The sequence below is a fragment of the Sphaeramia orbicularis genome, chromosome 15, assembly GCF_902148855.1.
Source record: "Sphaeramia orbicularis chromosome 15, fSphaOr1.1, whole genome shotgun sequence".
Classification (NCBI taxonomy): Eukaryota; Metazoa; Chordata; class Actinopteri; order Kurtiformes; family Apogonidae; genus Sphaeramia; species Sphaeramia orbicularis.
Window position 1 is genome coordinate 20,694,370 of NC_043971.1, and position 27,861 is coordinate 20,722,230.

Below are 27,861 nucleotides of genomic sequence, written 5' to 3' on the forward strand. Positions count from 1 at the left end.
TTTCTTGCATGTCAGTGTCCTAATGAATAGGGCACGCGCACATACAGTCTTCTTAAGCAGAAAACATACAAAGATTAGGACCTAATCTTTGTATGTTTCCTGCTTAAGAAGACTGTATTTTGTAAGGAAAACAAAAAAACGGGGTCAAAACTCAAGAGCCACTGGCCCACAGGGATTAAAAGTATCCAAAAGCAAGGTCGCTCTTAATACATTTGGTCCATCTCGGGATTATGATAGGATTAGCACAATCTGGCCGTACAATACTGCAGAAACAACATGAGGGGAACGGGTAGAGAGTGACACCAGCGAACGCAGGAGTAATCCATTCTCTGCACAGTAATTCCTATAAATAGCTTGTGCTGTTCAAACTGTCTTCTCTCAAGCATGACTTACTACACATGGAGGCATAAATACTGTTCCTAATTTAGCCGTTTAACCTCTGACGATAATAAAACTCTGTAAAACCTCCCTTTTATCATGTTCTTTTTTCCAGAACAGACGTGATAAGATGGAGTTCCGTTACCTTGTGCTGAACCAGCTGCATCTTGATTTTGTCTGGTTCATTAGCAATTTCCACCTCGGAGTCCAGACTCTTCTCCGATTCCTCCAACCACTCCATCAGTTTATTCCAAGTTTCATGGAACTAATGAAGGGTAAAGAAATGAACACCATGTAAACCGTGTTAAAAAAAGGTATGATTTCACTTGATTTATGGTAGAGTCCTGTTTAATGTTTAAAATTTGCAGATTCCAGGCCCACGCTAATGAAAAAGCTATAATAGGCTACAGACAGAATATGAAACAGACCTAATATCCTATTTCCAGGCCTTTCCAAACATAATAAAAAACTCTTAGAGCTGCGGAGCAACGCTTATTTGACTAATTTTATCTTAAACCCAGTGTAAATATGCACAGCTTGTACCTGCTTCGCTCTCTTCCTGGCGTCATCTAGCAGACGACCACGCTCCACAGATCTCTGCACCAACTTCTCCCAACGGCCTTGGACGCTGAGCAGCAGGTTCTTGATCAGGACCACATCCTGCTTCTGGCTGAAATACTTCAAATGTGTTCCTGTCTTGTCCAGTTCAATGATGTGGTCTCTATGTGAGTTCACCTCTGTGACAAACATCTGCACAGGAGGTAAGAAAGAGGTCAGATGTTAAAATACAAACCAGGTTAAACATTTATTTATTTATTTATTTCAATCTAAATTATTGGAGAGGAGCAGGATGGAGAAAACTTATAACACCTGCCCCTTTCTTAAAACATCTGCTTACGTCTGATAAGTTGCCGTTACAGCTTTTACAGTAAACAGTTTACATGGCAGCACTGCAACGATCAAAATCTTCTCATTTCTAGTCAAAATATCTCATCACACTTAAAATGAGATATAATCACCTAAAGCAGGGGTGTCAAACTCATTTTAGTTCAAGGCCACATACAGCCTAATATATATATTGTATATATATATAAAGTGGGCCGGACCAGAAAAATAATATAAATAATAGGATAAGAACTTATAAATAATATCAACTCCAAAGTTTTCTCTATGTTTTTGAGTGAAAAAAGTAAAATTCCATATGAAAATGTTTACATCTATGAACCGTACTTGAACATAACATGAACAACCTGAAAATTCTTAAGAACAATAAGTGTAATTTTAACAATATCAGTTTATCATTTATACATGTGAATCACAACTTACAGATCACAGTGGATCTACAAATACACAAAATATTTCATAACAGGCAGAATATTGTTAAAATACTACATACTTCTCTTAAGACAGTTCAGGTTGTTCATATTTTTTGTGAAAGGCTAGTCTGTAAATGTAAACATGTAAACAAAAGAACAATTAGCTTCTATTCATTATTTATAGGTTATTATGATAGTATTTCACTGGTCTGACCCACTTTAGATTGAACATCCTTGATTGTTAACATCTTAGTGTCATTTTTACATTTCACAAATTCATCCCAAGGGCCGGACTGGACCCTTTGGCGGGCCAGATTTGGCCCCGGGCCGCACGTTTGACACCTGTGACCTAAAGAGTAACTTTCAGTGAGATATAAGAACTTATTTTTAGACACAAAAAACCAAAATACCTTTTTAACAGTATCATGATATATTGTAATATATTGTATCGTGATCCTAGCATTGTGATTTGTATCATATTGCCAGATTCTTACCAATACACACCCCTATCACCAAGTGTATTTTTCTCATTTCTAGTCAAAATATCTCATTGGACTTAGAATAAGACATAAGAGTAATTTTTCAGTGAGATATAAGAATTTATTTTTAGACAGTAGATCTTGAAAATATTATTTCAAGACATCTTAATAGGATAATTTTCAGTTGTTCCATTGGTAGATTTTTTTTTTTGCTTAATTCAAGATTTTTTTCTGCTTAATTCAAGCAAAAAAATCTGCCAATGGAACAAGTAAAAATTATCTTGGTAAGATAGAGGTTAGTGAAAAAAATAATAGACAGATGATATAGATGAAGTTGTGCTGAAAAAACAGATTCCAAACATGGGTATAGTAAACATTTGTTTATATAGTATATAAAGACAAAATCAAAAGGACTGAAAAAACAGACAAAATAGGCTCAGACCACAAAGGGTTAATATTTGAATGTTTCTGTAACAGAAGGTAAATTGTACTAATTATTTTATTTGTTTTTTGTTTTTTTTGTTTTTTTTACAACTTGGTTAAATTATTTCAGTGTGTATATTAATACTTTTTGAACATTTTGAGCACAATTTCAACAATACCGCGATAATAATAACAACCATGATAATTTTGGTCACAATAACCGTGATATGAAATTTTCATATTGTTACATCCCTAGTTGAGACATACATAAAAATACCTCTAACACAACAATATGACTGATAATACTTTACTGTAGCTTCAGTTTATCAATGTTCTTAGATGATTTTGTGTCAACTGATCATGTTTAAGTTAGCATCACTTTTGGGTGTTGATCAATAGGATATTTTTATGTGTGTTCATACGTGCATGAAAGATGAAGATGAACCACTTTCTGAAGCTACTGGGATCCTCATGAACTAAACAAAGACATTATACAACACGCGAGTTCAACAAAAGCAACATTTACCTTGTGTTCATCAATCTGAAACATGATGGTCTCCAGTATGAGGGAGGCAGGAGACACCATGTTGAGTGTCTGCTCGGCTTGAGTCAACCAGTTAATGAAATCTTGCAGCGAGTTGTGGAAATCAGTGGCCGTCGTCAAGGCTTCTTCCAGTTTGACCTGTGAACACAAAACAGCGCCACTGCCTTCACATACTGATGGAAAGAATCTGTTTTTCTGTTAATCAAAAGGTCAAGGAGCAATATCCTGTACATAACCTACAACCTGCTTTCTAATCCCGGTTTGAACGGAGGAAGTTAACGTCTCTGGATAAGCTAATGGTGAGACAGAAATGGAACGATGAGCTTTTAATTAAATAAGAGAAACATCAACAGTGGCTGCAGCATTGAAAAACATCCGTTTGCTGCGGCCAAGTTCAGCCGCTCAGCCTCATCACATGACAGTAATGCTGTGTTGATGACATTACAAATTCAATGTGAAATGCTGTTAATGTGTTTCCCCGATACGAGCTAGTTTGGATCCTTTTGATAGATTTACTAAAGGCGGAAATTGATTATTTATCAGAACATTTTTTTTTGCTCGAAAAACATGTTCTCCTCCCTTGACAGCAGAAGTGTCCCATTGTAGTCGAGTGTTTGGCCGGCAGCTGTAGCTCTAAGATTTGCCAGACACTGAATTTCTGGGAACAGGACCAAAGTAAATAGGAAATGGTACCGCAAACCTGCAAGGAGCCAGAATGTGGAGCTCCATATCTGGAGCTGACAGTAGCAAGGGAAAATAAAATTATTTATATTTTGGTCATGGATAATTTAGTTTATTTATCAAAGCAAGAAATGTGTGAAATTGTGGTACCACCTTATTTGGAAAGTCTACCTACAGAGACTATTTTTAGCTTTTCAACAGGTTATGTGATGGGATTCAACAACGCAGGTGTTTTGCTTCAGCAGCAGATGAGTCAAATATATTCTATAGATAATCTGCTGAACATAACTGACTTTTTCTTTTTTCTGCTTCTTCTTTGTTTGCCAAATTCTGTGCAATATGTAAGATTCACTCATTAGGTGAAGGTTGTCAAAGCTGGTCATTTGTTGACTCCATTTCTAAAATAAATGACTCATCTACATCCATGAAAACAGGTGCTCCACTATCTTCTACATAAAGGACGCTGCTTGTTTTTTTCATGAAAATGCTTCTCTTCCTCTACAGCAGCAACAGTGGACAACACTAGCCACCGTTAGCTTAGAAATGAAATCAACAAATGACTGATTTGCACACCACAGACTCCAACACAACCTTTACATAAGCACACAAGCATGCATCTTGTATAATGAACCACTGAAATACATATTTAACCCTTTATCGGGTAAGTGACTATTTTTGGTAATTTTCACATACATTACAAGACAGTGACAGCAACAGTTACAGTGAGGACAGAGAGACAACAATTTCAGGTCCAATGTGGTCCACAGGGTCTGCAAGGTCCACCTCTGCATGAACAGTGAGTGTACCTGCTTTGTTGGGTACCATGAAGTAATAGTACTAACAGGGTGCAATTTGTTGGGGGGGTGGGTGCGATCAACGCCCCCCCTCCCCCGGGTTTTTTTTCTTTTACACTCCTAATTCTGCTCAGTTAATTTCATCCTTGGGGGGTGGGGGCAACCAGTCAATTGAAATAACAGGCAGGTTGTGACTGAGTTTTCTTAACGTTCACCTCAACCGAACTGTTGGCAGTCTCAGAATCCGCGAACGTCCCCATGCACTGGGGCACTATAAAGGGGGGTGGTGGTGGTGACAAATTCATAAATTCATGCATGGGGACCAGCCTTTGTGTGTCCAGTGGATACAGGTTAGAAGTTTTTGAAAATTTCATGTAAGATCCGCTGTATAATAGAGGAATAGAACCCGGGAATTGGATGTTGAAAGTATGTAAAGTTTCACTTTTGTTTCACGTCAGCATTTGTTACATAAAGTATGGACCGCACCCCCACATATATAACTGCTACCGCCCCCCCGTTCCAACAAAACAAAACAAAACAAAAAAACACACCCCCCCCACCCCCACCCCTTTCTTGTTTGGACAAACCGCACCCTGGGTACTAATGTAAGTAAGGATGTTTAAAGGGATAACGTGTATGTTGATAGGGTCTGGATCTTTTTGTACTTTTTATCTATACTTCTTGGATTTTTTTTTTTTTTTTTTGCCACATACGGGTAAGGAACCAAATATGGTAACTTCACTGACCTAGATTTTCTACATAACAATTAAAAAATTAAAAATTTCACAAAGGCAATACAGTCTTGTTATGTCCTCCAATAACACACAAAGGTTGAAATTTTGAATTTCAGACTATGAATGACCTCTAAAGGGACAATAATGAGCATAAACTGTTGAAAAGTTACAAACACTGTCAGTGGAAAGACTGTCCAAATAAAGTGTCATTAAAAAGTTATCACAAAAAAAAGAAAAGCAAGTAAGAATGTCAAAATGCAATCAGTGACGATGACGCTTTAGTCCAATATTAGTTTTGCTTTACTTGTTTGTTTCTAATCTATCACTTGTCAGCTGTTCACTGTGGAAACATGTGAAACAAAACCACTGCTGTTTAATGGTGAATCAGACAGCAAGTGGTCCGCTGTGATCTACAGTGTAACCACATCCTGCGTGTCCTTGCCAGCACTTTATCCTTACACCATTCATTATCGGCGCTGGGATAAGAGGGTTACTAATACAGTGTCATAGCTCAAGTGTATGTCAGCACTCTCTCACCAGGGCCTGAGAGCGAAGCTGTGAATCATTAACGGTAAAGCAGTGAAAGCCTTCCTACTGCATTACCACAAGTCTTACTTCATACCTTTCTTTCAGCAACCTTTGTCTGCACCGCTTCCCATTTCTCCTTCAGGTTTGCGAGGTCTTGCTCGGTGTTGCTGTCCGGACCCTCGGGCATCACAGTGAGCAGCTGCTGACCCTTAGTGATCAGCTCCTGATACAGCTCCTCTTTCACCTCAAAGGCAGAACACAACTCCTGCAAGGAAACACACATGCTGATACTCTCAAATTTATTAAATTCAAGTTGAAGACAGCTTTACTTTACTTTTGGATAACATTTTCACAGACTGCAGTGTCTGGAGTATGTGTGGTGAATCGGTCAGTGCACTTTATTTTCATGTTTGTTCAAATCCAGACCAAAAATGGTGAAAGAATGAGGCACTCAGAGACTCTCAAAGCCATGTTCCCACAAACATTTGAACAATATCATGTTACTAATTTGATAAAACTTATTGAGTTCAAGTAATCCCTCTGTTTTTCATTCCATAAAATGTCACCACTGATACTTTTTGAGGTAGAGCTTGCTGTGAAAGTGTCTTTAGTTTCTCTATTAGACAAAAGAAAAACAAAAGGGAGGAAAAAAAAAATCCTAAATTCATTACGGTCAGACATGGTTGAATCAATTTGAAACACTTTTAGGGTTTTTTTGTCATTTTCTGCAGGGGGATGCAAGTAGTGTATTTAGCAGTGTCATTTAATTTTCACACTTCAGATAAAACACAGAAAAGACATAGTTGTCTCCTTACAAGCCTGCCATCTGTATGCAGCCTTTCATATTGTTAAACACATACCAGATGGGCGTTAAGCTGCTCCCGGGCTGTGTCTGGTAAGCCTCCCACAGCCTTTGATGCCAACAGCTGACGTTCTGTGTCTTTCAGCCACTGCTGCATATCTTCTATCTCACCATGGAAACCTTGGGCCTACAACACAATACAACCTGAGTCAGGACAAAAGGTGTCACACACACTCATTGTTAGGGTCAGATAGGAGGATGTCTGAGTTATTAATTCCTCTGATTCATTTAACTACCAAAGCGGGGTATTCAACATTATGAATTAAATATGCATGAACTGACTAAAGCAAATGAAATCCACAAAAACAGACATTTATTTAAAGGCGTCTCAACCTGGAGCATGAGAGAGAAATGTCTCCAAATAAAGGCCAGGAAAGATTTCTTTTTTTCCTCATATTCCCTAACATCAAAGCATGGACAGCTATATGTCAAGTTCTTAATAGAAATTTCCCAGCATGGAACAAGAACAAGGAGGAGGGGCATAGACAGGGATCACTTCTCCAAAAAGAACTTTCTGGCACCCAAGGGAGAGAAGAATAAATCACATCCTCAACAAGACATGCCAAACAAAAGCTAATGACAAATGAGCCATAAGTCTTTTAATATGTTGTAAATATGACTTTTATACCTGAAGTAAAGCACTCTCCAGCTGCTGTTTCCTCTGCTCGGTCTTCTCCTGGATGGTTTTCCACCGCTGGTTCAGGTTCTCCAGTTTGCTCTGCAGACCGGAGGCTTCTTCTCCAGCGCTGGACGCCACCAGGTCATTACCGGCTTTATTCACCGTCTCAACTGTCGACTTGTGAGCCAACACATCGATCTGGAGAACCTGGAGGGAAAGAAAAATCTGAGTTAAAACAGGAAAAAAACACACAGCCGTCTTGTTCTCACACTGCTACGCTACACCGATGCTCATTTGCTAATCCCACAGACACACAAAGGTACTGCTTTTTGAATTTGCATGAAAAAAGGAGGCATTTATCATACATGGTGCTTGGCCAGCTCTATCTCGATGGCTTTGGGGTCTCCTCCAGCCTTCCTCTGCTCATTTAGTAGCTCCTCTGTGTGACTCATCCAGGCCAGAAGCTCATCCAGCGCATGTTGGAACTGACCCAGAGCCAGAAGGCCTCCTTCCAGTTTGTGCTGGATTAATGATAGATTAAACCATTAGATAGCACTTGACATGCATGTGACACATTCTGTAGCGTTTCAGAGCCATTGTTAAATCTGGTTTCTAAATCCGGATCATGACCTGAACATATACATTTAATGTGCAGGATGAGGGTAAAGAATCATGACTATACCGTATGTCCCAAAAAAAATTACAATCGGACTTTCTGCAATGATAACTTTAAAAATAGTGAACCAATCGAAGTGCAATTTCAGATTTCAGGGCATGAAACTATTACTTATTACCTACATCTTGCAGGAAACCCCATTTGATTTGCTTCAGTGGTCACGGAGAAATGAGGACCTTTGTAAAGCATGTCAGAAGTCCCTTCCCTTCAAGTTTTGGAAGAAGATGTGTTGTCTATCGCGTTCACACCGTACAAATACGAAGTTGTAAGGCATTTAAAGATGTGTTCTTGCACAAAAACATCTCTTTTGGAAAAAGTGACGGCTTGTTTCTTTTCATTTTCAACTAATGAAATGAATAAATAATTACATCAAAAAGGAAGTAGATTTCTGAGTTTTGCAAATGTTGGTAAGGTGCAAAAATGAATGATTAAAGAAAGATGTTAAATTATTGACTCATGGAAGACTGGATTGAGCTCCTCCTCCTTTTTGGTCATCAAGAAGATCATGAAAATAATATTTACATATTTACACTGAACTCTTCCCTTAAAAACTAAAAAAAATGTGGTTCTTGGTTAAAACAAAATAATATAAATGCTCAACTTAGCACATTAACTAAAGTTAATCTTAACACTTGATAAAACTAAGAACATCCGAGTGCCAAACCTGGAAGAAACGAACCCATGACATGCTTTACAAAGATCCTCATTTCTCCATGACCACTGAACCAAATTAAATGGGGTTTTCTGCAAGATGTGGGTAACAAGTTCTAGTTTCAAACCCGGGAATAGTATCTAGATCGTTTAATTATTCTGATGGCTGAAAATCTGATTGTAATTTTTTTGAGGAAACACGGTATTCACACAGCGTATAGGTTCACCTGTCGGCTTATGATCTTCTCATCCAGGTTGTCCCACAGCATCTTCAGCTCAGACATGGGTTCCTGGATGGCGCAGCGATCGGCCTCATCGGTCCTCTTCTTGAGAAGGAGGCCTGCCTGGTGATTCAGACGCTCCATCTCGATCTGCAGCTGGTAGGCCTCTCCTTTGTACTCCTGACAAGGCAGCGACACAAATAGTAGCACACCCAATCAGTCAACACAAGTACAAAGCTATACGGTCAGCACGGCTAACCGTAGAGGAGACGGCTTTTCAGCAACAGAAGATTTGTCTTATTGTACATCAAAGTTCATGTGACTGACGGTAAGGCTGTTGTAATTGTAGGTTAGTGCAGTGCATACACATTACAGGCCAGCGGGAGTATTCATCATAAACTCTGCTGATGTTTAACAAAGCTGCTGTAAAGTCCGTACCTTGAGTTCCACAATCTGCTGCTTGACAGTTTCCAAGTCTGTGCCTACAGGTGACATTGAATCCAGTTTGTTCTCCAGAATATCCACCCAGTCGAACATACCCTGCGAAAAAAGGTGGAGAAACCATTGTTAGTGAGTGAGAACAGGTTCTGCACAGAGAGTCGTGTTTCATATCTAGTATCACTGTGGGCCTCATGCAAGAACTTACTACACACACATTTGTTTTCAATGGCACATATGAGTGAATAAGGGGAATTTGTGGCATTCAACAGTTTTAACATAGATGGATGTAACACGGCACCACATACACAACAATGGGATTTCTTTCTCTCCTCAGTTCCATAAAACACTTTATATTTTATACTTAAAGAAAGAAAAAAAGGGATTTTTGATTGTTTTGACTCAATTTTTATCAACAAATTTCACAAATTGTTCAGAGTTTCTACCGAGTGATTTAATGTGTGACTGAATTGACAAGATAGATTGACAAGATTTTTTGCACTCTGTATGAAAACTCTGACTATTTGCACTATGTAAAATACTCTGACCAAATTGCACTACAATAATATACACATAAACAAATTTTCAATAGACCAGATCCCTGTACATATCCACTCCAAGGTTCTAATAGTTTTGGATTTTTCATTATAGTTTAGTTTTATTTAGTTTAGACTTTTTTTCTCTAATTCAGTTAGTTTTAATTTGTTTTCAGAGCAGGTTTGCTAGTTTTTATTAGTTTTGTTATTTTCTAAATGCTTAGTTTTAGTTTAGTTTGAGGTTTTTTTTTATATCTTTTCTCTTCTTCTCCGTCATATTCAAATAAATCCCAGACAGGACTCTGCTGCTTTCTCCCAACTTTAGTCTCCATGTTTCCAGGTAGAGTGGGGACGAGAAGACGACTCTAAACCACAAGTGACCACAAGTGACGGACCCTTAAATATCATATAGTGACAGCAGATAAAATTGCTAGAGCGAAATTAATCGATTTCGTATCAATGTGACATTGACAAAGACGAAAACGAAGGGAATTTTACCCATAATTTTTATCCATTTTTATAAGCACACAATACAGTCTCAGTTAGTTATCGTTTTTTTTCTTTTAATTATAGTTTTTATTTATTTCAGCTAATGAAAATGTTTTTACAATTGTAGTTTTTGTCATGTTGTTAGTTTTCGTTAACGATAACCTTGATCCACTCACTGTATAAAACTCCAATTTGTACTTTCTGTACAAACTGCAATATAAAACCCACTGTAAATAATATATACATAAACATATATTTCAATAGGCTGGATCCCTGTACATATCCACTCACTGCATAAAACTCCAATTTACATTCTGTACATATTACAAATCCAGTGTAAATCTCATCCCATTGTTGTCCTTGTCTCTAGTTGAATGTTTGTCTATATTAGGTCTATGTTCCAGTGTGATTGGGTTCATGTTGTTTTAGGTTCATGTTGAAACATGTGTGCAAAGAAAAACTGAAGCCAAATTCCTTGTATGTGTTCACATACTTGGCCAATAAAGCTGATTCTGATTCTGATAAAAAAAAAAAAATAAAAAAAAAAAACATGCCTTAGTCCACTTGGCCAATAAAGCTGATTCTGATTCTGATAAAAAAATAAAAATAAAAAAAAAAAAACATGCCTTAGTCCAGTGGTTCTCAACCTTTTTTGCTAAAATTAATTTGTTTTTGATCATGTGATAGTTTGCTATAGTATGTTGCAAATAAATGTTAATTTTAGATGACATTTACGCTATAGAATGTATAATATACATGTACATACACTCTGTTCGGCCTGGTTTTCTGACTGTGACTGTGTCCGGGCAGGTTGAAGTGTAGTAACGCACACGGTCACATGATCGGGTCAATCAAGATATTATATCCTGCATTTTATTTGAACTTGATTTTTAGGAGGAAAAGTGTGTGGTGTTTTAATTAGAATGAAATATATATTGAATCATTAAAAATACTTTCATTAGTCATTTTTATTTTTATCAATTACTAGAAATTTCGGGTGACCCCATTTGAATTCCAAGCAACCCCCCCCTAAGTTTGAAAAACACTGCCTTAGTCTGAGAGGATTAAAGTTCAATATAATAGTGAGAGAAACTAAACAACTTAAAGATACGCAGAGAGAAATTATTCCTGTTTTCTCTTCTGTAACATTTTCATGAATATTTTACAGATTTAGAATTCTCTCACACATTTGGTATTCATCATGTTTAACAGGTCATTTTACACAGTTATTTGAAATTCAGTGCATTTGTAGATAGGATGGAGTTGGGAGGTTGAGCATAAGGTTTACTCTGTGCTAAATGCATTGTATGTAGTTTCACAGAATGAGCAGAGGACTTTACACAGCTGCGTTAATTTGATCCAAATATAGCAGAGCAAAGTGGCTGGTTTTTATTGTTTTTAAATGAACAGGCCTGTAATAAAATGTAGCATCAGCTGCAATAAAAAGCGCAGTAATATGTGGTTTAATCAGAAGGTCTTTAAAACTTTAAAACTGGTTGGTTCATCACATCTGTTAAAAGTTTCCCAATGCTTCGATTAACAAGCGCTTACTCTCACTTGTCATACAATTTAAAAAGTGAAAAATAACCTAAAAAGACGAAGTCCTCCCTCTGAGATGTACGCAGGGTTCCTATGTGTATCTACAATTTAAATTTAAGTCTTTTTAAGACCTTTTTAAGTTTACTTGGAACAGAATTTAATGCCCATTTCACGGCCATACTAGCAAAAATTCATGACTCCGAGAATTTAGGAATACTTGTATCAACCAGGTTTTCTCCAATCAAGCATTATTAAATTTGCACTTCCCCATTCTTACTTTTCGGTCCTTTAAAGTTCCCAAAATCAGCTTTCTCAGGCGACGCACACCTGACTAAGACCTGCACATGTGTTAGGCTGAACGTTCTGTGATCATTCCTCACCGGGGGCTGCAAAGTTACCGACAACTGGTTCCTAATTTCGATATAAATTGTCAGGTTGGAACTAAGTAGACTAACGTTACTTTCTTTGCAGCTTGGACATTTAACTGACACCTTCAAACACAACACAGCCAGTAAGTTTAGAGCAACATAACTTAAGACCTACCATATCAAATTTAACACATGTTCAAGACTTTTTTTAAGGAATTAAATGCAGATTTGTAAATTCAAGACTTTTAAGACTTTTTAAGACCCCGTGGGAACCCTGTGTATGCAGAGTTTCAAGAAATCTTAACCCTTTAATGGACAAGTGACTATTTTTGGTCATTTCCACATACATTACAAGACAGTGACAGCAACAGTTACAGTGAGGACAGTGAGGCAGCAATCCCAGGTCACATGTGGTCTACAGGGTCTGTAAGGTCCACCTCTGCATGGACAGTGAGTGTACCTGCTTTGTTAGGTACCATGAAGTAATGGTACTAATGTAAGGAATGATGTTCAAAGGGATAATGTGGGTGTTTTTCATTTATATTTCTTGGATTTTTTTTTTTTTTTTTTTTTTTTTTTTTGCCACGTATGGGCGAGAAACCAAATATGGTAACTTCATTGACCTTGATTTCCGACATACCAATAAAAAAAAAAGAAAAATTTCTCAAAAGTAATAAAGTCTTGTTATGTCCTGCAATAACACATTACGGCTGAAATTTTGAATTTCAGAGTATTTCTATGAGTGGCCTATAGTTGCAGAAAAAATTACTAGACCACCCTTGTTTTCTTGAATTTTTTTGTTCATTTTAATGCCTGGTAAAACTAAAGGTACATTTGTTTGAATAAATATAATGATAACAACAAAAATAGCTCATAAGAGTTTAATTTCAGAGCTAACATCTAGCCATTTTCCATGTTTTCTTAATAATAACCAAAATTAAGTTCTTACATCAATATCTATGCCATTGTTCTGCCAAAAACAGTCCTTTTAGGCATTCTATGTTTTCTTTTCTGTCTGTTTTAGTCACATGATACACACAGAAATTAGTACTTAATTGCATAACCATTTTTTGGATGACTTTTGATGGTCTAATAATTTTTTCCATGACTGTATAAAGAGGTTAAAAGTGACTAAAAAATTAAGCACAATTCTGACCACTTGTCATTGTGGTTAGAAGATGACTTCATCTCCATCTGTGTGATCAACATACCTGTAGACCGTCCTGAAACTGCACAGCTGCCTGCATGGCTTCTTCCAGAGTCTCAACTCTCTCCTTCCATGTCTTGTTGAGGTTTTCCCACGCTGAGTTCACCTGGAAAAGCCACATTATTACTGATAGAAATCTATCTCCTAAGCATCAGCGAATCTTTAATGATATTCATGAAAAAGAAATGTGTGTTTGTAGAAATGATGGGATAAAAAGGCGGCACTTACTTCATCAAGGCTTTTCTTTATCACAGGTTTATCAGGCTCTCCACAGGCAGCCATGAGCTCTGCACCCTGGTTTTGAACCGAATCGAGCTCCTCCTGCAGCCCATCGATCTCCTCTTTAAACCCCTGTAGAGATCACAATCAGTTTTCAAGCCCGCAACACGCTCATTCAGTCTTAATCACTAACATTTCGGGGATGGATCTAACCTCCACAAACTCCTGCTGCTGTTTGACGACTGAGGGGTCGACTCCGGCCTCCTCCAGCTCCTTCAGCAGGTCCTGGCTGTCTTTGATGGTGACGATGAGGGCGCAGTGGTCGCACCAGAACTTGTCGGCCAGGTCCATCACATCCAGCAGCTTCGCCTCCCGCTCCTCCACCAAGGCCTGGATGTCGTTCCAGATGAAGACCATCTGGTCCAGTTTGTCTTGTACAGCTTCAAGTGCAACACAGACAATACACAATCAATCATTTACATCAGGGGTGTCAAACTCATTTTAGTTCAGGGGCCACATTCTGCCGAATTCGATCTCAAGCAGGCCAAACCATGAAAATAATAGCATAAAAACCTATAAATAATGACAACTCCAAGTTTTTCTCTTCATTTTAGTGCAATGAAAACATTAAATTATGAAAATATTTACATTTACAAACTAGCTTTTCACCAAAAACATGTGAATAACCAGAAAAAAATGTAATTTCTTAAGAAAAATAAGCAAGATTTTAACAATATTATGCCTCAACTTATCACTTGTACATGTGCATTATTACACACAATGTTACACAAACACAATATTTTTGAAATTTTGAAGTTTGGAATGTGTAACTAAAATAATGTCTACAATATTATGTGTCAACTTATTAACACAACTTACAAATCGGATCTACAAATCCTCAAAACATTTAGTAACAGACAGAATATTGTTAAAATTGTACTTAATTTTCCGGTTGTTCACATTTTATTGTAAGGGTTGTTAGACTATTATTTTACTTTAGATCACATTGGGCTAAAACCAGTTCAACACCCTTGGCCGTTAATATCTTCGGTGTCATTTTTGCACTCCATAAAATCATGCCGCAGGCCAGATTGGAACCTTTGGAGGGCCAGTTTTGGCCCACGGGCCGCATGTTTGACACCTGTGATTTACATTGTCTCAAAAAATGTACAGGAGCTTGATGGATCATAAAATGTAAAGGCGGTAACCTTTTCATTTGACAACTACTACATTATTCAGAGTATAACAAACACGTGATCAGTTCTAAGTAGAGGTCTAGGTGAAGCAGTGCAGTATTTTGAGTACCTTTGGCAGATATATCCTTGTCAGCACCTTCAGACCGGGCGATCATTTCCTCTCCTCTCTGCTTCAGTGTCTCATAAGAAGGCTGCAGCTTCTCCAAGTCCATGGAGACGGCTTTGTTTTCTGTGATCTGTTCCTTAATCTTGTCCAACTCCACTGAGATGGAAGGAGGCTGACGAAGACGCTCGGCGATGCGTTCAAGAGATTCCAGCATGGGGTCAATTTTATCATGGAACTGATGTGGAAAGAGACAAAAAAAAAGGTCAAATTCACATCGTATTCATAAAAGATTTGTGATGTCTTTATTTGAGCTTTTCAGTAACTTTTAAACACATTGAACTGTATCAATAACAAAAAATAAGAATTGGATACACATTATAGATTTAGAATTATATCTCTCAGTAACTTTCTTACACTATAAACTGTTAAGGTTTTATAGAGATTATGATAAAGCTTTTATAATCTATCATTATATGATGCAATTATTAATGCAAACAGTTTAGAAAGATAGTAGATAGAGAGGGGAAATGGCAATAATCTATTATTAATTGACAAAAACCATTACTAAGTATCTTGTAAGGACTTATTAGGACCTTATTTCCTATTAAGTATCACTACAAGAACCTTAATATAAAGTTTTAGCAGATTTTCTTTAAGATGAAAAGTGACAGAGTCATGATGAAAATGACTCTTTCTGTAAAGTTTACCATGATTTTGATTTTTGTAAAAAAAAAAAAAAAAAAAAAAAAGGCCAGAATAATCTAAGGCATGGGTGCCAGTTCAGGGGCCACATTCAGCCTTTTGATCTCAAGCAGATTGGACCAGTAAAATAATACCATAATAACCTAAAAATAATAACCCCAAATTAGTTTAAGTACATTACAAGTTACGGATTGCATTGGATATAAAAAGGCACAAAACATTTAGTAACAGGCATAATATTAAAAAATAAAATTCAACTTATTTTGCTTAAGACATTTCAGGTTGTTCATTAAAGTTTTGATCATTCACATTTTTTGTGAAAAGATAGTTTGTACATTTTTAATTTTCATCATGTAATTTAACTTTTTTCACACTAAAACAAAAAATAGAGAAAAAGTTGGTCACTTATAGATTATTATGCTAGTAATTTACTGGTCCAACCCACTCGAGATCATATTGGGCTGTATGAGGTTTCTGTAAATTGGCTTAAAAGTCTGGTTTAAACCAACTCTAAATGTAAAGTGTCATGAGATAACTTTTGTTACGATGTGACACTATAAAAATAAAATGTGATTGATTGGTTGATTGATTGATATGTGGCCTCCTGAAATAAAATGAGTAATTTTTGCACCTCTTTCATCCTGTGGGCTGGATTGGACCCTTTAGTGCACAGGTGTCAAACATGCGGCCCAGGGGCCAAATCCGGCCCGCCAAAGGGTCCAATCCGGCCCGTGGGATGAATTTGCAAAGTGCAAGTCAGGGCATCAAACTCAAAAATAATATCATAATAACCTATAAATAATAACAACACCAATTTTTTTCTTTGATTTAGTGCAAAAAACATTAAATTATGAAAATATTTACATCAACAAACTATCCTTTAACAATAATATGTGAATAACTTGAGCAAAATGAAGAAAATTAAGTTTAATCATTTTCTGCCTGTTACTAAATGTTTTGTGCATATGTATAAATGATAAGTCAAGGCATAATACTGATAAAAAAAATTGTACTTATATTTCTTAACAAATTCTGTTTTTTTCAGGTTATTCACATCCTTTTTGTTTGGATAGTTTGTAAATGTAAATTTTGGCATGATTGAACGTTATTTTTTGTACTAAAACAATTTGGAGTTGTCATTATTTGTTGGTTCTCATGCTATTACTTTACTGGTCTGGCCCACTTCAGATCAAATTGGGCTGAATGTGGCCCCTGAACTAAAATGAGTTTGACACCCCTGCATTAGTGGGTTTGGTTTTGGCCCATGGGTTGCACGTTTGACACCCCTGATCTGAGGTCTTGGTGCTGCTCTTCACCTGAGTGGATTTGGAGATGGCTTCATCCAGAGTGGCGGCTCTCTGCTTGACATCAGCCTTGAGTTGGGTGTAAAGCTGGTCTGCAGCTATGTACTTCTCCCTGATGGGAACTCCCTCCACTGGGCTCAGTTCTAGCAGCTGTGGACCCGTCTTATTCATCTTGTCAATGTGTGGCTTGTGTTCGGCGATCAGCTCTCGCATTTGCTGGAGAAGAGAAGGAGCGTTTAGTTTTCATGTTTTTTTTTTCAGCTGAAAACACTGAGGATGAGCTGCTGTTAGCCTCTTACTCTGAGTTCCTCTTGCTGCTGCCTGAGTGTTTCATACTCGATGGCGGGTGGCGGCAGCTGGCTGAAGGTGTTTAGTGTTTCCTGAAGCCACGGCCACATTTCTTCGTAGGTTTCCCAGAACTGACTGGCCAGAGACTGGGCTCGCTCCAGTTGTAAGCAGCGCTCTGAGTTCAGCTGACTGACGACGCCATATTTCTCCAGAAGAGTTTGTGTCTTGGCCTGTTTTAAAAATACAACCAAGTAGATAAGAGTAACGTACATATGGACCCATGTTAACCCTTGGACAAGGTTATAATAGTTTTGGATTTTTCATGATAGTTTAGTTTTATTTAATTTTGATTTTTTTTTCTCTAATTCAGTTAGTTTTGATTTGTTTTTAGAGCAGGTTTGCTAGTTTCTATTAGTTTTGTTTTTTCTAAATGCTTAGTTTTAGCATAGTTCTAGTATTAGTTTTAGTTTTTTCATATCTTTTCTCTTCTTTACTGTCGTATTCACATAAATCCCAGACAGGACTCTGCTGCTTTAGTCTCCATGTTTCCAACTCTAAACCAAGTGACGAACCGTGAAATACCGCATGGTGCCGCTAACCTAAAATTGATGGAGTGAAATAAATCAATTTCATATCAATCTGACACTGACCAAAACGAAAACGAAGGGAATTTTATCCAGAATTTTTATCCGTTTTAGTTAGTTTTGTAAGCACACAATACAGTTTCAGTTAGTTATCGTTTTTTTTTTTTTTTTTAATTATAGTTTTTATTTATTTCAGTTCACGAAAATGTTTTTTCAATTCTAGTTTTCGTCATTTTGTTAGTTTTCGTTAACGATAATAACCTTGCCCTTGGATCATGCTACACACTTTAAATGTCCAGTGTTAATCTTATACAGCGGAAAACGGTTTCTGGAAGGAAAGAATAGAATAGGAAAATCACTTGTTATTTCTCATCAACTCTATTTTCGGATACTGTGTATATTTTTTACTATTTCTGCCATTGCTCCCTTGTATGAGTATGTTTTTGGTTTTTTTTGTTTGTTTTTCTTTACATATATCGAAGTTATATACTTGATGTTAAATGCTGATGTGATAACGCTTCCTGAAAAAAAAAAAAGATAATTAAAAAAATAATAATAATACAACCAAGTACATACTTAACTTGTGTGTTTGATTCAACCTTAAAGGTAAAAGATTAACTTGTTTAATTATCCCAATACGGAAATTCAGTCCCTGCATTACCCATCCTAATATACACAACACCCACCGTTAGCATCAATACTTAGCATATTAGGAGCATTGAAAGCACTCAAGATTCATGAATGTTTACTGTCATTATGTGCATATAACAAACTTTTTCTTAGAGGTAGTTCTTGGGTAGATTAAAAAAAAAAAAAAAAGCGGGAGAGAAAATATAAAAACACTCAAGAATATGTACATCAATATAAAAACACTAAAGAATAGATATATCAAGAGCATGTGCATTGTATATAGAGAAGAAACGTAAAACACAGTATGTACAGTCCAGTGTAATAACAGTGCAGTAAACAGTATGTGCCGTTAGGATGCAGTTGTGCGCAATATTGTGTCTTACTTAAGCATTTTATCTTTTTCTCACCTTTAACAGTTCTTTCTCTTCTGGGTTTTTGCTGTTCATTATAGCCTTTCCTGTTTTCACAATGTCATCCACAGCATCTTTATGCCTCATGATGTCCATAGAGAAGAGCTGGAAAACCAGTCAAGTGAGTTTAGGTGAATTTTTACAAAACAAACCTCAGTGTTTACTGTACTTTTGTTTAATGGAGGCCTTTGTATACCCATGCACCCACACACACACAGTATGAGAGGCTGACCTTCTGGGCCTGGAGCTGGGCTGTGGTCTGGTCCTGCTCCAGTCTGATCTCATCCATCGACAGCAGCTTCGCCTCAGCTTCAGTCAACCAGGCCAGTTCAGTATCTGCTGCTTGTTCAAACTGGAAATAGGAGACAGAAACATGAAGTCAACAAGTGGTGCCAGGCACAACAAACTCCGCCCTTTGCACATATTTGTCCCATTATAAGTAAATGGGAAGATTTTAAAAATTCATAAAAAATTTGAACTTTGACCTACTGTTCCCAAAATATAATGACATCTATTCTGGGTCACTGGCAATCTATAAAGTAAATTTGGTATGAATTCAGCCAATAGTTTTGCTGCTACAGACATGTGAAATTTCGCCCATTCTAAGTAAACAGGAAAAAATAAAAATAAAAAAAAAATCATAAAAACTTGAAACTTTGACCTGCTTTTCCCAAAATATAATGACATCTATTCTGGGTCACTGGCAATCTATAAACCAAATTTGGTAAGAATTAAACCAACCGTTTTGTTGTTACAGAAATTTTAGGTTCCTCCCATTCTAAGTAAATGGGGGGAAAAAAAGATTTTAAAAATTCATAAAAAATGTAAACTTTGACCCAGTTTTCCTGAAATGTAATGACACTGATTCTGGCTCACTGGCAAACTATAAACCAAATTTGGTATGAATTCAACTGATAGTTTTGCTGTTAAAGTGTTCACAAATTAAGAAAGAAACAAATCAAACTAAAAACTAGAAAAGCACTCGGAGAGCCCAGACCCCCGCCAAGGCAGATCAGTGCCCCCCCCCCCAAGGTTTGTCTGTCTGTTTGTTTGTTTGTCTGTCTGTGTGCAAGATAACTCAAAAAGTTATGGATGGATTTGGATGAAATTTTCAGGAAATGTTGATACTGGCACAAGGAACAAATGACTAAATTTTGGTCTCTCTTTTCTAGAAAAGCACTCAGAGAGTGCAGACCTCCCCCAAGGCAGATCAGTGGGCCCCCGTGCCCTCCACCCCCTATCCCTGATCACCACCAAAATTTAATCATTTGTGCCAGTATCAACATTTCCTGAACTTTTCATCCAAATCCGTCCATAACTTTTTGAGTTATCTTGCACACAGACAAACCAACAGACAAACCAATGCCGGCAAAAACATAACCTCCTTGGCGGAGGTAATAATCCCCCTTGCCTCTCCTTCGGGGGGGCGAGGTAATAATGACAATGTTACCATAATTTAGTCTGACATCTGCTGAACACACTACTCATAAGAAAACCACCCAAATACAGTAAAATGAGGAGTAATCGGTTTACTTTTCTCCCCAGTTTACCTGCTGTGACTTGAGGATGTCTGCATTGATCTGGTCGACCTGCTGAGTGACGGTTTCACACACGGCTCTGAACCGTTCATTATCCTCAGTCACCAGCTTATCCAGACCTTCACGAGTGTGCCAGGGGATCAGATCTAGGAGGGAACTGCTCAGCTCATTCAGCTTGTCCATCACAGGTTTTTGGTCTTTGGTCTCTTTCAACAGAGCCTAGATTAAAGCAAAGTGTGTAAACAAGTGTTGTATTAAGCATCACAGCATCACAAACACACTCTAATGAAAGCTTTACCTTTTGCCTGCTTTGTGCATGAATGAGCTGCTCTCCGACTGGCTCCTGATCAGCAAAAGCACTGATCTCAGTTTCTACTTTCTCAAGCCAGGTGCTCAAATCCTCATGGGTATTCTGCAGCTTAGTGGAGAGGCTCAAAACCTTTTCCAAAGTCTTCAAAACACTGTCACTCATAGAGTTGATCTCAGCATACTTTGTTTTAATCCCGTCCAGTTTTCCTTGGATAACAACCACCTCATCACCTATGAACAGAAAGAGTATTGTGATCTATTATTAAAAGTAAGTGCTTTATTTGTCTTGTACTTCAGGGAGGTGGAATGTACTGTGAGTTGGACTAAAGAGCATAAGCACAAGCAAAGAAGGCGTCATCAGTCATGTAAGATGTTTAATAAGCCTCTAAACTGTGAAATGACTTTCTGTGCTGTTTCTGTACTAACATGAAAATAAGTCCAAATGTAACTTTCAAATCTAATTTAGACAAATGATATTATTTGGAGCCATTTTTAAAACTTAGAAAAAAATCACTAATGAAGAACTGCAAGAGCAATGTCAAATTAGATCAAAATTTGTCTGTTGAAGATTTTTTTTTAAAACAGAGCCTTCTATTGAAGCTACAAATCGTATTATGTTTGCTACAGAGCAGGAGTGTTTGCTGATATTCTTCTTTATGTCATGGTGATATTAGTCATAAAGTCAGACATGCCTGTTGTTTGTTTCAGAAGCTCCATTCCATTAGAGACTGCTTGGTCAACGTTCTTCTTCCTCAGTTCAATATCACTTTGCAGGGCCTGAAAACAAAACAAGATGCTTAAAAAGTCACTGGGAGTGGAAAGAATGTGTTTAACCCACAAAGACCCAAGAAACCACTGGTGACCAAAAGCATCTACTGATGTAAACTGTTTAATACCTGTTGATCCACTAATCCTATCAATACATGTTAATAATTGGTGTAAAATGCAATTTTTAATTTTTTCCTGGTCATCAGATATGATCCATTAAGATGTTCAGAGGCTCCATAGTGATTCACCAGTAAAGCCCATAGAGTTGGATCAGTGACAGTGAATGGAAACACTTGGTTAATGATAGATTTTACTGAAAAAGTCAGGTTTTCTTCAGTTTTCACAGTTTGTAATACAACAACCCTCAACTTCAATCTGAACTTTTATGAACATCTGCACGACCAGTAAATTGAATATAGAAAAATACATAATTTATATTGAAAAAATGCAAAATACAGAAGATAATATTACAATAAATGGTGATAAATCACTTAGGAAAGGTTAAATAGAGACAAAAAAAATCATTTGGGAACTGACACAAAAGTAGCACTGGGTCTTTATGGGTTAAAACACAAAACACACAATTCAGAAATAATTAAAATCAACTGAAATGTGATTGATGGAACTTAAATGAAAGGACAACATAATGCTCGGCCTGAGAGGTAGTGTGTACCCGTTGATCTGCCAGTTGTTTTTCGAGAACGTCTATTTTGTAGTCGTCCACAGACACTTCACTCAGCGTCGTGTGCACCTCATTGAGCCAGTTCATGAGGGCCACTTCGTCCTCTCCAAAGAGCTGGGCGTTTGCCTGAGCTTGCTGCAGCACCTCAGCTTTCCTCCTGCAGCGCTCCTGCAGCTCTATGTAACCAGCCTGGACGCCGTCCAGTTTGGACTGAACAAACTCCTTATCGTCCACTGAACTCACAGCTTTGAGCATCTGACCCAGACTGACAGCCTGAAACAGATCTTTACTGTGGTTCATAATCTCTTCCTCTAAGGCCTGACCGCGGTGGATGGGATGCAAACCAAGGAGATGTGACAAAACGGACAACACAAACACAAACACAAAACAAAACATGAAACTGAAAGTGAATGAAAATAATAATGGGAAATAATGGAAACTTAAGGGAACATATGGAATGGATAAACCAAATGAACATACTGCAACTTACTGTGCTATGAAAACACCTGAAACCCTTTCCAGTGATTAAATACAGCAGATATTACCTTATGCTGAGTTATCTGCTCCTCCAGCTTAGATGTTTCAGTGCCGATGGGTTCAGAGTTGGTGAGATGTTTCTCTGTGGCAGCGAGCCATTCGCTGAGGGGCTCCAAAGTCTCATGGAACTGCTGAGTGACCACTAAGATGCTCTCTAGCTGCTTGTGCCTTCAAACAGACAAATATAATAATAGTAACTAAAAACATCCATCCATCCATTCAATCATTCATTAATTTTTTTGTACTCACTTAAAAATAAGGTCAACTATCTTAAAATCTCTTGACAAATAGTTCACTTTCAAACAGCAACAATTATTAGAGGACAATGAAGTCTAAATAAAGTGGAAAATTACTGTAAAGTTTCAAATTACTGACTCTGAGTAGAAATATGTGGAATAAGCAAACTGACTTGACTTTTACTTTCTCATACAATAATTTATGAAAAACTACACCTGTAGATTAAAACAGAATAGAATAGAACAGAAGATACTTTGTTGATCCCCATGGAGGAAATTCAAAATGTCTTGTAGCTCACATAAAAAAACAGATGAATAAACAGGTATATAAAAATATAGTTACATAGTAATAAAGAAAAAATCACCATGGTAGTAAAGGTAAAACTAAATTGAGCAAGATGAACTAATTAGGCTTTATTTGGGTGAAAGTAGAAGTTTAGGTTAGAAATTCTTAATAAGCTGTAAGTATATAATAAAACATCTAAACCCAAACTCAGACAAAACCATAAAACTGAAGCAGGTTAAGGAATCGTAACACTTAAGCGCTTTAGTCTTTTCAATAGCAGCGTTTGCGAATGAATCATACTGAACGGGTACGTTACAGGTTTTTATCCAGACCTGTTTTCAGCCTTTTTGAGCAGACTGTCCCACCTCTGCCCCAGGCACTCAATTTCTTTTGCAACCTTCTCCTTGTCCACAGACTCTGCCAGTTCTGCAAGCTTCCCTCCCTCTTTTTTTATCAGCTCTACTGTTGGCTTACGGTCATCCAGCAGTCTCTGTAAGAGCTGTCAAAGGCAAACAAAGGAGAAGACATATTGGGCGCCATTAACACACTTGTGGTGAAAAACAGTAAATCTAACAGGCGCAAATTATATCCATTAAACTCAAACTGTTGTGTGTCCCGTTCACTTTTAACAATGGGTGTCAATTAAATGAGATGAATGGTTAAATCATAATGTCTTGTGGATTTTCTCATGTGGTGGTAGAAAGACTATAAATAGAATGACCGTGGTGTTCTTTGTGGCGTTTGAGTGCATGTCAGAGTGTTCATGAGTTGGTACACATGCTTACTTTCTGCTCTTGTATCTGCGCTTTCACCACTTTGAACTCTGCAGACGGTGGTTTCTGATTGGCCACCAGTTCCTCTGTGTCAGTCAACCAGCTGAGCAGTGACTCCAGAGCATCCTGGAACCTCCCACAATGCAACAGGGCTTCGTGCAGCTGGGCCGAGCGCTCAGCGATCTGCGGATCATGTGGTAAATATAGATGTCAGCTGTTTCACGGCAAAGTCAAGCTGCTCCTCAGTAACTCATCAAAGGGTAATGATACAACAAATAACAAAAAGGGATGACTCACTGTGCTGCCGTGATCTCTTTGTATTACTAACCGCTATTTAACACTAAACATCAACCAGTCAGACCGGTAGTTTATAACAAATAACCTTTTTATTGAGGGTATTCCATTTTGTGTTGGCATCCTCCAGGTCGTCCTCCAGCTTCGTAGTGCTGGTGCCTTTGGCTGCGTTCTGGATCAGCCCCTGGCCCAGGGAGTTGATGTCCTGAAGCTGTGCCTGCAACGGATCAATCTCCTCTTTCTGGAAAGCCTGCAAAGCAAATGGAACAAACCAAAATAAATATTTAAAGTGCACTTCAATTACTATATCAACCATTTTTGTTGCGGGGTAATTTTGGAATTACACTGATGCATTACTTCCTTCATGTTTATTCCAGATGAAATGAATAACATAAGTATTTGATTCATTTCATGCGTTTCATTTGCAATGAGTATCTGTCCTTGTCATGATTGGTGTTTTTAAAGTCCTTTTTACTAATACTCATAAACAAGAATCAGTCTTGGAAATAAATCAGAGAAAACATTTTAAAGAAAGAAGACAAATCGTTTGTCAGCCGTAGATTTTTACAGAAACACACAATTGCCCTGAAAACAATATATATTAACCCTTTCATGCATGAATTATGAGAACCTTAATCAAGATTTTTTTCCTGAGTGTTTTATTCCTATTTAGGCATGAAAAAAACAATGCGATTGAATTTTTTTATGAATCTATTTTTCATGGAGTAACAAAAATGCCCACTCAGCTGGACACCATACGTTAAATTTTTGAAGCAAAGACATATATGTAAAACCCATCATCATAAACTTACATAGTGTGTGAAAACTATGATATAAAAACATTTTTAATGCAGCTAATCTGATGTTTTCTCACATTTTATCATACTCTAATACTAGTTTTTACTCATGTCATGGAGATAATACATAAAAAAAAACCAAAAAACTTTTTGTTTGAGGAAAATTCGCTGTTGATTTACACTCAAACATGTCAGTACAGACCAGGTTTATCAAGAACAGCAAAATTACAGTAATGGTCTGAATATCAGTGTAGATGATGCATGAGCGTCCACTGTGTTGGCTGATATCCTCTTGAGATCCAGTAAAGTGAAAATTTTTAGCTTTTTTACAAGTTTTACGTTTTTTTCAGATACATTTTAAAATAATTTTCATTTATTTATTTTTTCATGGAATGTCCTTTGCAATGAACAGCATTTTTTTTTTAATTAAAACTGTCAAACTTTAGTCCCCTACAGAGGACAAAAATGCATTGCTGGGTCTCAGGAGGACATGGAATTAAAACAACTAAACCCATGAATATACAAGAGAACAGCTGGAGAATATCTGTTCACTATAGTGACCACTATGCATGAAAGGGTTAAATGGACTGAATAAAGGATTTGATTCATTTCATACATTTAACACAATGTAATGAGGCTAGTTACAGCATCTATCTTTGTCAAGACTGAGCTATTTTTATTCACTTTTCCTTAGTTACTGATCATCATTTATTATATTATCTTATGAATTTAGCATTTTTCAGTGAAAATCCGGTGTTTACTGATAAAAAACTGAGGAAAAAGTGACTTTTTCGTTTGAATATATCAGTAAGTGAACTATTTGCAGCCTCTGTCCCTACATATTTTTACTGGTGAATCAATGTTGCAGAAGATGATGACATTTCCACATTCACTACGGAGCCTCTGAACATCCAAATGGAGCATAACTGATGGTGCTGAAAAGCTGTGGAAATGCACTTTACCTGAATTATTAAAGCATATTGGTAGGATTAGTGGATATTTTATTAAATCAGTTGATGCATTTGGGTGCTGGCAGCTGTTTAGGTTTTTGAGGGTTAAAAAGTCAGTGAATCAGAAGCAAGATTTAAAAGAAAAACAACAACAAAAAAACGATGAAATTCATTTGCTTTTTTGATTGCCTGTAGATGTATCCTCCTTCTTTGGAAGTCGCCTAAATCTCAGCAGAACACGACTGGATAATGGATATAATATCTTGAAACTGGAAAAGATCAAATTTTCTCTCAGAGGATCAACCGAGAAACGTTACATTACATGGAAGCCTTTCCTCTCTTACTTTGATAAAACATGTATAGAAAACAACAGAATAGAATAGAATAGAATAGAATAGCTATAACACTCATAATTAAGTGAATGTGGACCCATGTAGGTGGGGAGTGGGGGGGGGGGGTACTACCTTTCTCTTTTCTTTTTTTTTAGATTAAATTTTTGGTTGTTGTTAGTTGGTTTTTGGAAAACTGGAAAATTGGACACGCCTATCCCTGTGCTGAGAGGATATGTATACTGAAAATATATCCAAATAAAAAGATCATTAAAAAAAAACTACGAAATTACAAATCATTCGTCACTTGTAGATTTTACAGAAATATACAGCCCTCACTGAGTCACAACTGCCACGACATCATCTCCAGTGTATAGTAAAATCCAGCGGACATAACCTCTCTCTCACCAGTCAGCAGTTCTAAAAGAGTATGAGTATGGCTGACAGTTAAAGTGCAGCTGTGCAGAATCACACAGACAGACTTCCAGGCTGGACTTAGTGAGCAAAACCTAATTCACTCATCATGTAATCAGATATGGAAGGAAAACACCAAAACAGCAGCCAGGAAAACTAATCTAAAGAGACGCATCATTGACTGAAACATGCACTGGCCCAGCTAATGAGGAAAAAGTCGGAAATGGAATAAAGAGATATTTTTGGGCACCTGTGGGGGGAAACAACCCAACGAGTCCATTTCAGGACATGCAGTTGTGATGGCATTCAGCAAGGCCTCTATCTCTCCGGCATTTTGGAATTCGTCTAAACATTTCGGCAGACAGGCCTCCACTGATTGCAAAAACTCCTCCAGCTCCTCCATGCTGTACTTGGACGCCCCTTCTTCTTGAACATTACATGGTTTTGTTCTCTGGCGGCTCTCAATGGGTAAAGTTACAGAGTTTCCGTACGTCTCAGGCTGTGTCACCACCACACTAACCAACTCGCAGTCCTCCTGAGGTGACACATCCTCCAACAGCTCAGCGGTGGATAGCTCATCGTAGTCTGTTAAAGTCCTCGAACGCCAACCGGAGCTCTCATTTTGAGTCCTGGAGGCAGACCCTGAAGATGACCTGCCCGTGGAGTGTTTGTATTCTCTATTGCTGAGGTTGTCCTTTTCATTCAAGTCCACGACACCAGAATGTGCCCGTCGCGGCTCCTGAACCAGGCTGTTACTGTGATAAAGAGTCATTTTGTCCCTTGCTGGTGAATAAAGAAACTCCTCCTGTCCTGAGCTGAGTGATCGTCCTGTTTTCAGCTCTCCAGACATGTGCATTGCCTCTGATGAGGACAGGCTTCTTGTCCCAGGGCCGACTCTTTTGTGAGACCGATGAGCGTGTCGGTCCCTTTCCACAGTCGGGCTATAAAGACCCGAGTCCTCCTCAGATGTCAGTGAGCTGGTCATACTCTGTCCTCTCCTGCCGTTGATAAACCCAGGCCTCTCCA

At 37.6% G+C, this 27,861-nt stretch overlaps 1 protein-coding gene across 1 annotated transcript in view; it reads right to left on the minus strand.

Moving 5' to 3' along the window:
- dst (dystonin) overlaps positions 1–27,861 on the minus strand; it is a 172,158-nt gene that overhangs the window by 23,211 nt on the left and 121,086 nt on the right. The window contains 25 exon segments of the mRNA XM_030155752.1: positions 524–643; positions 922–1,128; positions 3,123–3,278; positions 5,972–6,142; positions 6,738–6,866; positions 7,368–7,565; positions 7,724–7,879; positions 8,913–9,086; positions 9,345–9,446; positions 13,488–13,589; positions 13,712–13,834; positions 13,916–14,142; positions 15,008–15,239; positions 17,023–17,226; positions 17,310–17,528; positions 18,920–19,027; positions 19,155–19,274; positions 20,473–20,679; positions 20,759–21,000; positions 21,462–21,546; positions 22,211–22,537; positions 22,765–22,924; positions 23,611–23,777; positions 24,064–24,234; positions 24,434–24,595. Of these exon segments, the coding sequence (XP_030011612.1) occupies positions 524–643; positions 922–1,128; positions 3,123–3,278; positions 5,972–6,142; positions 6,738–6,866; positions 7,368–7,565; positions 7,724–7,879; positions 8,913–9,086; positions 9,345–9,446; positions 13,488–13,589; positions 13,712–13,834; positions 13,916–14,142; positions 15,008–15,239; positions 17,023–17,226; positions 17,310–17,528; positions 18,920–19,027; positions 19,155–19,274; positions 20,473–20,679; positions 20,759–21,000; positions 21,462–21,546; positions 22,211–22,537; positions 22,765–22,924; positions 23,611–23,777; positions 24,064–24,234; positions 24,434–24,595 (4,269 nt within the window).